General features: G+C 41.0%; 1 protein-coding gene across 3 annotated transcripts in view; it reads left to right on the top strand.

The window, feature by feature from the left end:
• The window catches only part of dync2h1 (dynein cytoplasmic 2 heavy chain 1), a 101,403-nt gene that overhangs the window by 41,519 nt on the left and 46,881 nt on the right, over positions 1-13,003 (top strand). For all 3 annotated transcript variants that reach the window (XM_075473597.1, XM_075473596.1, XM_075473595.1), the window contains exons 68-75: positions 269-378; positions 2,531-2,629; positions 3,203-3,326; positions 5,865-6,028; positions 6,309-6,428; positions 7,736-7,870; positions 9,403-9,546; positions 12,528-12,617. In XM_075473597.1, coding sequence (XP_075329712.1) covers positions 269-378; positions 2,531-2,629; positions 3,203-3,326; positions 5,865-6,028; positions 6,309-6,428; positions 7,736-7,870; positions 9,403-9,546; positions 12,528-12,617 — 986 coding nt within the window. The remainder of the gene's footprint in view (positions 1-268; positions 379-2,530; positions 2,630-3,202; positions 3,327-5,864; positions 6,029-6,308; positions 6,429-7,735; positions 7,871-9,402; positions 9,547-12,527; positions 12,618-13,003) is intronic.

Here is a 13,003-nt window from a genome sequence, read left to right as displayed (position 1 = left end):
AGTCTTTGATAGTCCGGCTGTTCCGACACGTCATACTGCATCTGCTTCCTGTTCGCACCGTAATATTTCACCTGCAAAAAAAAAAGCCTGTCAAGTCTGACAACTTCCGTCAGAAGTCATAAGCCGGTTGGTCATTATTATTTAGATACTAAAGATGTAATGTAGGTCAGAAATTAGGCTGAATTGGAATGTGACACGACAGTCGCAACCTCTCTTTTCAATAACGAAGGCAAACATCTATGTTTGTTTGTTTTTCTGTTTGTTTCAGAGTTCGACTTGCGTTCGTTTTTGTGTTCGGAGAGTGAACAGTTGATCTGGAAGAGTCAAGGGCTGCCATCAGATGACCTCTCCATGGAGAATGCGCTGGTTATACTTCAGGTTAGACAAAGATTTCCATTCTGCTTTTTGCCCCCAGTTCTTTTAAAGATTTAGGTTCAAAAGCAAAATACATCAAACTGCCACAACAGGAAAAGTGGGTACGTGTTGAGGGGTGGGATATATTGGGCAGGAAAGGGGAATTTGGAAGTTTTGGAAGTTGATGTTGTGGAATCAAAAATGAAAACTGGGCAAACATAAGGACCTGAGTCTACATATGCTAGAAGATTGAGTCATAAGATCTTCAAAAAACATTTTGTTATGAAGTTTTTGATTAGTTTTTACCCAAAGTGGACAGTGGACGGTCAATTCACGAATCAGTTACAAACCATTCACGCAACGAGCTGTTGGTTTCAAGCAGGCAGCCCACCCCCTTAACTCAAAACCCCTAAGAATAAGCTAACAGAACCAAAACTGAAAACAGGACTGTCGTTAACTCAACTAATATTTAATGTCAAAGCAAAAGCTGAGAAAATAGGCGGGAGGTGAGACCAACACACCGCCCCTCTGGCTTTATATTGGAGGAACACGTGAGTGTGTCCAGCCAATTACTTGTTAGTCACAGGAAAGTCACATTAACAATAGTCTGACAAAGAGGTGCATGTTAGCAGTTCGCCACTTGTTGGCACCACATAAGCATAACCGTGTGGTATCCATGCTTTCTGCCACCAAAAGTGCTTATAATGGTTTAGTGTTACAACTGAGGCCTTTGGCAAGGATGGAGGGAGGCATGATGTGATGAATCACATTTTTCTGTTCACGACGTGCTGCAGAACACATGCACCCCGACACGGCCACTGTACTGCTGAAAGGCAGTATAAGGGCAGACTGCTGAATTCAGCAGGATAATGCCCCCTGCCTCTCTGCACAGACTGCTCAGGCATGGTTCGAGGAATGTGACAAATTGTTCAGCTTTTTGACAAGTCTCATCCACGGAGGCTCTACCAGGTAACTACCGGGACTTAAAGGATCTGTAGCTTATGTCTTGGAGCCTTATGCTACAGCACATCTTCAGATTACTTATAGAGTCCATGAAGGTTCTTACAGATTTAAGTGTGTTGTTTCAGAGTTGTGGCTCATTGGTTCGTCTTTATGTTCTACATTGTAAACACTTTTTTTTTTTTTTTTTTTTTTTTTTTAAATAAATCAAAGCATAAAACAATCTCCACATTACGTGTTGTGCAAAGAATTCTGCCCTTCTTGCCATTCACCTGTCCTCCATTTGCTTGTATTGTGTTTGTGTGTGTTTCTACCATTGCTGCCTTCAGATCAATGCATTAACGATTCAGGTAAGAAGTTGTTCCCTCATTCCCCCTCATACCCACACTTAGTTCCTTTTAGCTGTTTGCTTTTGTTTTCCGCTGTCTGTTCATGTTCATGTGGCTCCCTTACAAGTTTGTGGCTATTGTCCAATGCGGTAGGACCAAAGGCTTGTTCCCGTGCCAGCACAGTTTCCATTATCTTGTTTTGCCTGAGTTTACGTGGACACCAACAGCTGAAAGAGTTACATGAAGATCCTGTGATGAAATATTGGGGCTCTTGGAGAGGGTTTCTTTTGTCTTTTGTCTTGTCTTGTGTTTTTTCTTCTTTTTTTGTTTTTATCGGCATCAACTTCTCTGCTCTAAAATTAGAAGAGGCAGTCAGTTTTTACCAAATTGGAAGCTGCATGAACTGCTTACAGTTAACTGTTATGGATTTGTAGGTTTGATAAAGTGGTGTGATTTATTTAATTGTGTGGCTGATATGATTGTTTTTGTATTATCCGCTTTATGAAAGTACACGTCATTGTGTCTTACCTGTTTTGATGGCCATTGTTTCAAAGAGGATCAAATGTTTGCTTGTCACCTACAAAAAGCTGAGGAAATGTTAAGAGAGTGTAAGGGGACAGACAACTAAAAATGGCTGAAATGGTTTTGGACGGAGAATCCTTGAGCAAGAGACCATGAAATAGAAGATCAGCCAATCGACAGCTGGGTGGTGGACTGCATGCCTTTCCCTGGGATTGGAGTGATGGTGTTCAATAAGCACAGAAGTCCCAGCACAAGGCCGAACTACATGCATACACGCTCGCTTCTACTTTTTCCCTTTAGCTTCTCTCTTAGTAAAAACAGCATAACCTAAAAAATAAATTGAGTGTTTTCTCATTGTTCTGTAGAGTGTCGCCTGCCCATTCCTGATCGATCCATCATCCCGAGCTACAGAGTGGTTATGCACACATCTCAGAGAGCATAGACTAGAGGTGATCAACCAGCAGGTAAACACTCTCACACACACACACACACACACACACAGACAGACCTCTTTTTCACCCTCATGCATATATTGAATACATTTCCTTCAATTTATCAACCCTCAACCTAAACTATTCTGATATCTGAACATTTCTTTAAAGCGATTTGGCAAATATCACGTTTGATCTCTTACTTCTCGTCTGACGGCTCCAAGTCCACCTACTGGTCCACTATTATATCATTTATCATGTGTTTAAGCTACTTTCATCTTCACTTTGAGACGTTTTAATTCCATGAATCGTTATTTAACTGCACTGATCATTACTTGGTCATTAACAATCTGAATTTTACCGTCAATGTTTACATTAATGAGACAGTCGTTTTGTTTGAGCTTTCACTGTACCCCTTCATTCATGTTTACTACTCTGTCCACCAGCTGGAGAGTAAGTCTGGGACCTGGACATGAAACCGTTTCAGTTTTTCTGCTTGCATTCACGATGTATAGTAAAGAAGTATTCTGCATACCACGGGTTGTAGTGAGGTGCTGATTACTGAAAAGAGATCAAATATGTTTTCCGTGTACCCGCTCTTTGTAGGATAACAACTTCATAACATCCCTGGAGCTTGCTGTCAGATTTGGAAAAACCCTCATCATCCAGGAGATGGACAGTGTGGAACCTGTGCTCTACCCACTGCTGAGGAGGGATCTCATAGCACAGGGTACCCGTGCAAACTCGCAAGCACAAACACACAAACACAGACAACACACGTCTTTTCCTTTACTGTGTGCGTCATGAAGGAAATCCAGACTTTTGTCATTATTTGTTTTTTTCTTTCAGCCAGAACATGTATAATATTGAGGTAAAAAAGATTAAAAAGGTAATAAAAATGCATTATCACATTATTATTATTATTATTATTATTATTATTATTATTATTATTATTATTATTATTATCATGATTATTGAAACCTCTTCAGAAAAACAAAGTCCCCCCTCTTTCAGTTCTGAAGTTTTCATATCAAAACAACTAAAATCATCTTGTCCAGTTCTTAGAATCAGGTGAAGACGACCTCAGATGAAAAACAACACGTGACATGTCACTGTCATTTTTACCCAAAACTAAGCCTAAGTGCAGACGCAGTCTGTGAAAAAGCAGATACACCCCGTGATTCAGGAGCTTGTTGAACCACATTTAACTATAACTAAAAGCAATCATTTTCTGAATGATGTTGTCAGTCTCTCATGTTATTGTGGAGAAACTATTTTTTACAGTGTTGCTTCGGTTGTTTTAGGTTTAGGTTTTTTCATTCATGCCCATCTTCCTTAAGATTCTACCACAGAACATTCATCTGGTTGAGATCTGGAGATGGACCGAGCCACTGCAACACCATGATTCGTTTCCTTTTTCAGGCATTCGGTTGTGGATTTGCTGCCGATGTTGCACGACCCAGTTTCAGCCGAGCTTTAGCTGTCAGACAGCAACCTCTTGTTTGACAGGAGTATAGGTTTCATATAGAGAGAAGTTCATGCTCAATTCAATGGCCGCAAGGTCCCCAGTTCCTGTGGCAGCAAAACAAGCCCAAATCATCACCCCTCCTCCACCGTGCTTAACAATTGGTACGAGGTGTTTGTGCTGATATGTTGCATTTGGTTTTCACCAAACGTACGGCTGTGCATTTTTGACCAAACATCTCCACTTTGGTCCCGTCTGTTCAAAAGACATTTTCCCTGAAGTCTTGTCGTAATTTCAAATGCAACTTTTAAAACCAAGGCCACACTGCCACGATCATTTTATAGAGAAGAATTCTCCTAGCAACTCTTCCCAACAAGCCGTATTTGTTCAGTCTTCTCTAATTTTATGAATGTCATGAACTTTGACATTTGCTCACTGAAGCAACTCAAAGAGGCAGAGATATAGCTCTTGAGTACTACACTTCCTATTTATTTCATTATGGACAAGTTTTGTATAGAAATATATTCAAAACAGCAGAAATAGGGCAAAGAACATGTCCGAGACACCCAAATATGAACTTTTCCGACAGTCTCAATTATGTCAGGTATACGGAACGCGTCAGTCAACGGGTTATTGAATTAGAATTGAAGAATTAAAGGGAATATTGTGGGGAGGCAATAGGCTGGATTCAGCGAAGAAAAACAGAGAAGTGGGGAGAACTAATAATTGTTGAAAATGACACGAGGTGTGTTATATTACCAGTACTACCACATGATGTGTTTTCTTTGGCACTAAAGGTAGTTCCCCTTACGTGTGAGTTTGTCATTATTTAAAAAGTATCAAGTGGTTGGAGTTCATTTTCTACACTCCCCCTGGGGCAAAACCAACTCCAAATTTACATTTATGCATTGGAATCCGAAATGTCATACCTTAGCGCTGCCACATGATGACCCACGCAGTGCATGCACCGGGCATCTCTTTGGTGTCATGAACAACGTGGTTCCCATTAATTTCGGTGGTAACTTATTGGTAAGTTGTGGCTCTACATGCATTGTTTGCACATGTGAGCTAAGTGTCGTCAAACTGCTGTACAAAGGTGAAAAGCGTGCTTGTAAAGGGTCGAATACTTCTTCCATTGTCATTCTAAGAAATGTTGGCAGTACCGTGGGTTAATCTTTGCCATTTCAAAGTCCTCCATTTCGAAGACCGCTCAAATATTTTGTACCTAGGAGACAAATTACTGTATACTCTCCACATAAAATCTGCCTGCTGTGTGATGTAGTGCAGTCAGTCTAAGGCCTTTTTATATATGAACACTCTCTGTTTCTTTAGCTGTCCAATATAACAGCAAAAGAAACATGCAAAACTAAATGTTGTACTTATGTAAGGCTCTTAAAACTTCTGATGTAACCAGTGATATTGTATAGCCTTGATTTAGATAATTACATACTAACCACACACATATTAACAGAGGTTGGAAACATACCTTGGAAAATAAGGATGAGTCATAAGGCTGTGAATCACCCAGGGAGAGGCGGTTGTCAATTTGAAGCTGAATTGGAAAGAGTGGGGGCAGAGAAACTATATAAAAGGGCAAGGTATCCACTTAAAAATGATATTGGGCAAGACAGAAAAAAAAAGGTGAGACGAAGGCGCGGGGGTACTGCACTGCAGACTTCCAGGAGACAAAAAGGGGAGAGGAGAGATATAAGACCCAAGGCAGAAGTTAAAAATCTGAATGGAGCAGTATATGTTGTTAAGTGACCCTTTTTTTTTTTCGTACATGCACTCACACACCTGCAGGTCCAAGATATGTGGTCCAGATAGGAGACAAGGTTATTGATTTCAACGAGAACTTCCGCCTGTTCCTTGCAACACGGAATCCCAGTCCCTTCATCCCTCCTGATGCCGCCTCTGTGGTTACGGAAGTCAACTTCACGACCACCAGGGCAGGCTTGCGCGGACAGGTACCCCAGCTGACCCTAACACAACCTAATCTGACAGTCAAGCCCATGGTTGATGTTTGTGTGAGTGTGTGTGTTGGGTTTGCTGACTGACTGAATGTGCTGCAGATTTTCTTTATTACAGCGAGCAGAATAACCTGATATGACTAGCACCTCACGAGCAGCATCCAAGTGAAAGTATAGAACTATGCATATGTACTTGATGTTTTAGTCGTGCTGGATTTGTTTCTGTACTTTAATCATCACTTGTCTGTTTGTTTCTGTCCGTGTGTCCGTTTATCAGCTGCTGGCCTTGACCATCCAGCAGGAGAAGCCAGAATTGGAGACTGAGAAAACAAGGCTACTGCAGCAAGAAGAGGATAAGAAGATACAGTTGGCTCAGTTGGAAGAATCTCTCTTAGAGGTACATACAAAAGACACATGCCATACATGTTTGGCTGGGTAAACTATGCAAAGAATAATCACGAGACAAGGTTTAGAAAGTTATTATGAAATTTCCCTCTCTCCTGGCTTGGAATGCTTAGCTCCCACTGCAGAGCACACTCTGTGTTGTTGCTATCTCCCTCTGCTAGCCTGATGAGTGTGTAGTAGAAGGAATTAGACAGAGTGCACTGACCGAGCAGGAGCAGTTGCAAGTGCCATGACCAGTTTCCCTGCCAAATGTGTCTGATGGAGCAGTCCGCCACAGCCAGAAGCACCACCGCTCATTATTGATCCCATGTCTCTGTGGTGTGCTTTGTTTTTGTCCTGCGCCACCCATTCACCTTGATCACTGGGTTGCCTCAGGAGGTCTTTAATGACTTTAATGTTTTCTTTACTTCAGTTCTGTTTAGTTCCATTGGTTTGTGGAAATTTGTACTTTAAACACTCAAAAATAATTGACTAATGTTTTAGCAGATTAAAGCCAATGAATCAGTGATCATAATTTGCCTAACATTGTACATCTGCGTGGATCCAAGAAACTCCTAGCTTAAGATTTAGGCTTTAGTGATGCAATTCAATTTAGTAGTTTGGAAGCGAGGTCTCTTTTGTTTTGGGAAAACACATAGTAATTAAAATGACAGCAAGTAATGGATACAATCATAAATATATGTCAAGCTTTCTTTGTGCACTTCAAATTTCAATAATTTAGGTAGACAGTGAAGAGAATATGGAGGCCAAACATCAGATTGTTACTGCCCAAATGAATAATATAGATATACACATAGACATTCAATATAAGGAGGATTTTTTTGTTGTGCAATCTTAGGAAGATTTGGACATATACACATTCAGACACACACCCACACACACACAGATAATGCCAAGAGCTGGATGTCGGTGCTTCAGTGGTACTAGACATGTAATTATTCTTGAATCGTAGGAGCATATTCAACTTGACATTTCCATGCTCCACTGGCTTCTCATCTATTTTACTTGAATTTATTCGAATAAATCTTATCACTTGGTTTCAGAGAACAGATTCCACAGGACTGAGTGCGAGAGCCGTGGCACCCAATGAACGCCAATTTCCAATGAATTATACACGCCTCACATCAGGCGATTACAGTACAAACAACGTCTCTATGTCTTGCAACTTTGATCAGATCACAGACATCAGCCAAATGACAGAAACATGGCAACATATTCTCTTCCATCATGTGAATCCCTCGTCCTCCTTTTCTCCTCCATTCTTACAAACTTGTCTGTCTGTCTTTTTGTCTGTGTCAGACTTTGGCTACAGCTCAAGGTAATATACTTGAGAACAGGGAGCTTATAGACAGCCTAAACCAGACCAAGGCAAGCAGTGCCCTGATCCAGGAGTCGCTGGTGGAATCGCACAGGCTGCAAGCATCCCTGGACCAGGTACTGTATGTCAGCCATGCATTCAAGAAAACACACACACTGATGCATGCGCACTAAATATATGACAATGCCATGAAAAACAGAAAGCCAGTGTCTTATTTGTCTAAATGCACTCAACTGTACTTTGTTACAATTTCCATGTTTCTTGCTTATTCTACTGTACATGTGCTTAATAAGGATCTTGAATACAGGAAAAAAAAAAAGTGAAAGTTAGTATAGGCATGAATGTCTGATTGAGGCAGATCGTGCAGCCTACACATTTACTGATATTCTGACATCGAGGCTCTGAAACAGACAGCAGCAACTTGTGGATAAAAAGAGATCAGTTTGATCTTCTTTACAACAGCCGGCAACTCCATCCCGCTCCCGCTCCGGGGGCTGACATCTGCATTCAAGTCAAACATTATAAACTCGTCTAATGATCCCAGAAAGTTGTAATTACCAGAAACTGTGCTTCATCACGGCGTGTATGTCGGGTCTAATGCCGTCCTTTAATGCTGTCACAGTCACTTGTCCTTTGAGAAGGTTTTGGAAAGTAATTACTGGACTTACCAAGTTCAACAGACCTGATTAAACACACTACCTTTCCTATACAAAAAGGACATTATTTTACCGTAATTACAAAACATACTGCTACGTTTCTATATGAAATCCCTGCTGAAATGTAAAACCTAACAGATTGTAATTGTAGAGGGTTTACTCATAGTGCGAACAGCATAACCTGTAATGGCTGAAATACCAAAGACAATCGATTTGAACAGCGGACCACTGCAGTGTGGCAACCAAACTGCATAAGCCTGCGCGGAAGTAGTACAATAGGTTTAGTTAGGCTTTTTGACTCATAACAGCTGTTATACTCATTACTTATAAAAGGGAGAGGATGTCAGACCAAGCACAGGAGAGAGAGACTCTGCAGAGGGAGGAATATGACAAAAAAAACAGATGGCAGAGATACTGACAGACTCAGCCAGTGGATGTAAAAACCATCCCTCTATCTTTACATTTGATTGAACGTGGAAAATTTAAGCAGTAATCTGCTATTATGAACAATTACTTAGTGTTTGAGTCGCTCACAGAAACACAAGCTTGCAGCCACATACTGCTGCAAACCTCAGACAGCAAAGGTTTGGAGGCACGGGCTTATTGAGCTGCATTACAAGATCCTCCTCTAGGGCGCAGTGTTACACCAGAACTGATGATGTACTTTTCTCTCAGTTGTTTCTATTTATTCATTATCTCTCTCCTGTTTTTTTTTCTCACATTTCCTGTCCTATAACACCTCATGGTGTCTACCTACCTTCCTTCTTTTTCTCTCCTATCGTCTTTCTTTTGAAAAAAAACAAAACAAAAAAATTCTGTACTACTTCTCTGCATATCATTCCCACATCAATCTCCCTATCTGTCATCCGTCTGTTGTGTTTTATGTAACTCTCAACATATGCGGTTCTTTTTCGGCTTACCCTCTTCTTTCTCTATCATGTTTTTTTTTTCCCCTCTCTTTCTCTCTTTTTTTTTTTTCTTTGTAATTCCAGGAGCGGGATGCCTACCTGCCCCTAGCAGAAAGTGCGAGCAAGATATATTTTGTCATCACAGACCTGTCAAAGATCAACAACATGTACCGCTTCAGCCTTGCTTCTTTTCTGCGCATCTTCCAAAGGGCTCTTCAGGCCAAGAAGGTAACTGGATGCCACAGAAATCAGCACTGATACCTCTTTTTTTTTTCTTTAACTGCTCAAGAGCGTTTAACACCTATTCTCCTTATAAAAGTATTCCAGAAAAAGATGAAGCTTTAATATGCGGTTGAGCTGAAAGCAACATTCACCAAAAAAAAAATAAATGAATAAATCAACTCCACTAGCTCTAGCTCTAGGCGTTGTTTTAAGGTGATACCAGCTAAATAGATGGCTTTTGGTGCAGCCTGTCACTGGCGCGTGTGCAGCTAGGGAGCTGGAAAGTGATGCTCGTCTTGGTTTGTTTGGTAAGAGCCTAAACGGAGATGACGGGGCAGTTAAATGTACCAACCGCTAAAAAAGACATACGGGAATTGTTCAATATTCTGAGAGGATCACTTCTGAACAGAAGAAGATTGTGGATCAAGACCAGTGAAATGCCCGCTTCACATTGCAAAATGCAAATCTCTGCTCGCGTGTCCAGAGACTTTATCTGTTTTAGCTACACAGAAAAACCTTGTCTGTGCATTTGAGGATCTGTGTGCTCGCAGATTTCTCTTTGTGTAAACACCTGACTTCTCAGTGAGTTACTGTGGAAATGTGACATAAGACGCACTGTGGGACTACTGACTAAAGGATTCTGTGTTGTCCTGCCAAAAATATGTTCAATTGGGTGACAGGAATTACACAGGAATGTGTTATTCGACAGTAATAACCCTTTGTAAGAATGGTGGTTTTCTGGCCATAGGGTGAAATAAATCTACGGATCCTATATTCAACCATCGGTGAACTGAATATGGGCTTCAAGTGATTTATCAGTTTTTAACTGTTGCATGTGCAAGGACTAAAATTCACATTTGTGACTGCAAAACACATCGGGAAAAGGCTACGTACGGTAACTTTGTTTAACTTCTGTTTCTAAAGAATCTTCAACTTGGTCTTCATCCAGTCAATTTGTGCTTTTTTCGTTTTTCTGTGTCTCTCAAGTCTCTTTCTCTCTCTCGCTTACAAGATCTGCGACAGTCAATCTGCTGTTGATCTGTGTTTGTTGTGGTTGTGTGCTGAGCAGATGTGTCATAAGACGGGGTGAACACTGCCCAGAATGCAATGTACCGTGGCGTCATTGCCCATTCTCTATATAAAGCCATGCAGATATTGTCAGGATGCGGTCATTCCTCAGCAGAACAACGGAATCGGTGCAGGCGACTTTGCCTGACGAAAGGTAGCCATCACCCATATCTCCTACTGTATGTCTACAGAAACAGTCAATTTTCTTGGAAGTTTTTTAAGTTGCAGAGTAGCTTTGTCGTGAACATTTTTACTTTTTGAGCCCCAGCGAATCTAAAATTACCAGCGAGCTTCTGATACTGTTGAATGAGGCGAGCAAAAACACAAAACCAAATAACCAAGTCAGATCACTCAGAAATAATGTTAGCTTATATTTTCTGTGACAAGTATTAGTAAACTATGAAACCACGTTTTGTGAAGAAGTTTCTTCTTCAGCTGCAGTTTTCTCCCCCCAGGTGTCGGCACAAACCCAACTAATGCTAACGAAGGAGGGTTATATCTGGCTGATTGGCTTCAGATGGTTTCAGTTGCAATAGGCCATGCTGTGTTTATAGTTAACACTGCATAAGAACAGCTTTGTGAGAAGGTTTGACATTCTGGGGGATGAGTTTAGACATTACCTTGCTGAGAGATCTCTGTGCTCAGAAGGAAGAAAGGAGGCGGGGGAAGTGGCAAGCATTCCTCTGTCAAACAGTAAAAAAAAAAAAAACTTCTAAAACTCACTGATTAATATGTTACATCCCATTAGCTTTTTTTGTGGCTCTCCCTTGTTACCAGGCAACATAGTCTGCCAGTGCAGCACCCCAATGATTTACTTTTCAATGTATTTCTGTATTTCAACGTCAGGCTGTTGCTTATAACATCTGTGAACTTTGGGCTGGAACTGGGTCACAGATCACATGTAATTTTAAAGAAATAACAAAATATTGCACGTCTCTTGCTAGGGTTGGCTCGAGAAAAAGAAGATCCCTTTTCAGTGCGAGATTATACATTGACTTGGACAGATGGCAGTAAATCATAGGTGTTATTTCTTGCTGCTGAGGGTTTACCCTCATGGTTCTTGTATTCTTGATCAACTGAGCTTAATTTTATTTCCTCAATTATACTTTTTCGAGATCTCCTATTTCCTTAGAGACCATCTTGATTTATAACAGCTATTTCTTCTGTTTTCTTTATCCAATTTATCCCAGTGTGACATGTACAGCGGGAGAGCACCACAGACCTGTCACACTGCTGTTCTCCATCTGAGTCCTGAACACTGTCTGATAACCAGAGTACACACACACACACACACACACACACACACACAGGAGAACTGACAGTGAGTTGTGAGACTGAACGCTGATGCCGCCAAATCCTATGTGGGTTGTCAGAGCCACTGCTGTCGTCCAAGAGTGTCAAGTGACGGCGGCAGCTTGTCGCCGCCGTCGCATGTTTCCGTGTATGTATGAAGTTAGGCTTTTGGACACAGTCAGCGACTGTGCTCAGAAAAGGCGCTCTGATTCGTGGACTCTGCCTCCCTTTGTATCATTCGGTTGTTTGTTGTGTTGAATGAGCAAGTTTAATTTGCCATGTGCTGCAGATGGCTCCTGAGATCTGGAAAGAGGACTTTACCCTCTCATGGCTGACCTAACACACTCCTGTTTGCTTATACACGCAGGTTCACATCACCAAACACACTCGCACACATCAGAAAACGCACTCGCTGTGCTGTGCATGCTTATTCGTTGTGTTCAAAAAGTGCCAACATGTACTCACAGAGTACCACACACACTGCAGCACAGAAGACATTTCTGGAAAAAAAAAAGAAATCCAGCTCAATAAACCTCCTGAATCTCTTCAATGTTCTTATCTAACATTTCGCCCAATTCAAAGGTCCATACTCTTTAAATGACTTATTGTATTTGTGTGCATTTCAGGAAGAAGATAATACAGAAGCCAGGATTGCTGCTTTGCAGGCCAACTTGAAGAATATGGTGTATGAATACGTCTGCCGGTCGCTTTTCAAGGTATTATACAAACCGAAACAGCGAATGTGGATTTGGAATCTCGAGAAATTCCTATCATTGCTCTGGTGATATGTTCAGGGAATGAGTATGTAGTGACAGCAATTGAGGCTTTCTTGTTCTGAGACACATTGGGCCTCATGCAACAACCATTCGTACGAACAGATTTGTTCTTAAGTCGTGCGTACGAGTGATTTAAGAGAATTTGCGCATTCACCAATTTTTTCGTGATCCAGACCTGTCGTAGGAGTTTCGTAAAATAGTCCGCTCTTATTCCAATCAAGTTTGCTTGACTAATGGATTGTATATTTAATTACTTGGAAGCAATCATAAATAAATATATATATTATACCCCATAATTATGCTGACATTATTCTGTTTGACTTAAA

Source organism: Odontesthes bonariensis, chromosome 9 (genome assembly GCF_027942865.1).
Source record: "Odontesthes bonariensis isolate fOdoBon6 chromosome 9, fOdoBon6.hap1, whole genome shotgun sequence".
NCBI lineage: Eukaryota > Metazoa > Chordata > Actinopteri > Atheriniformes > Atherinopsidae > Odontesthes > Odontesthes bonariensis.
The sequence above is the reverse complement of the archived record's forward strand: the minus strand, read 5'-3'. Positions and strand labels throughout refer to the sequence as shown.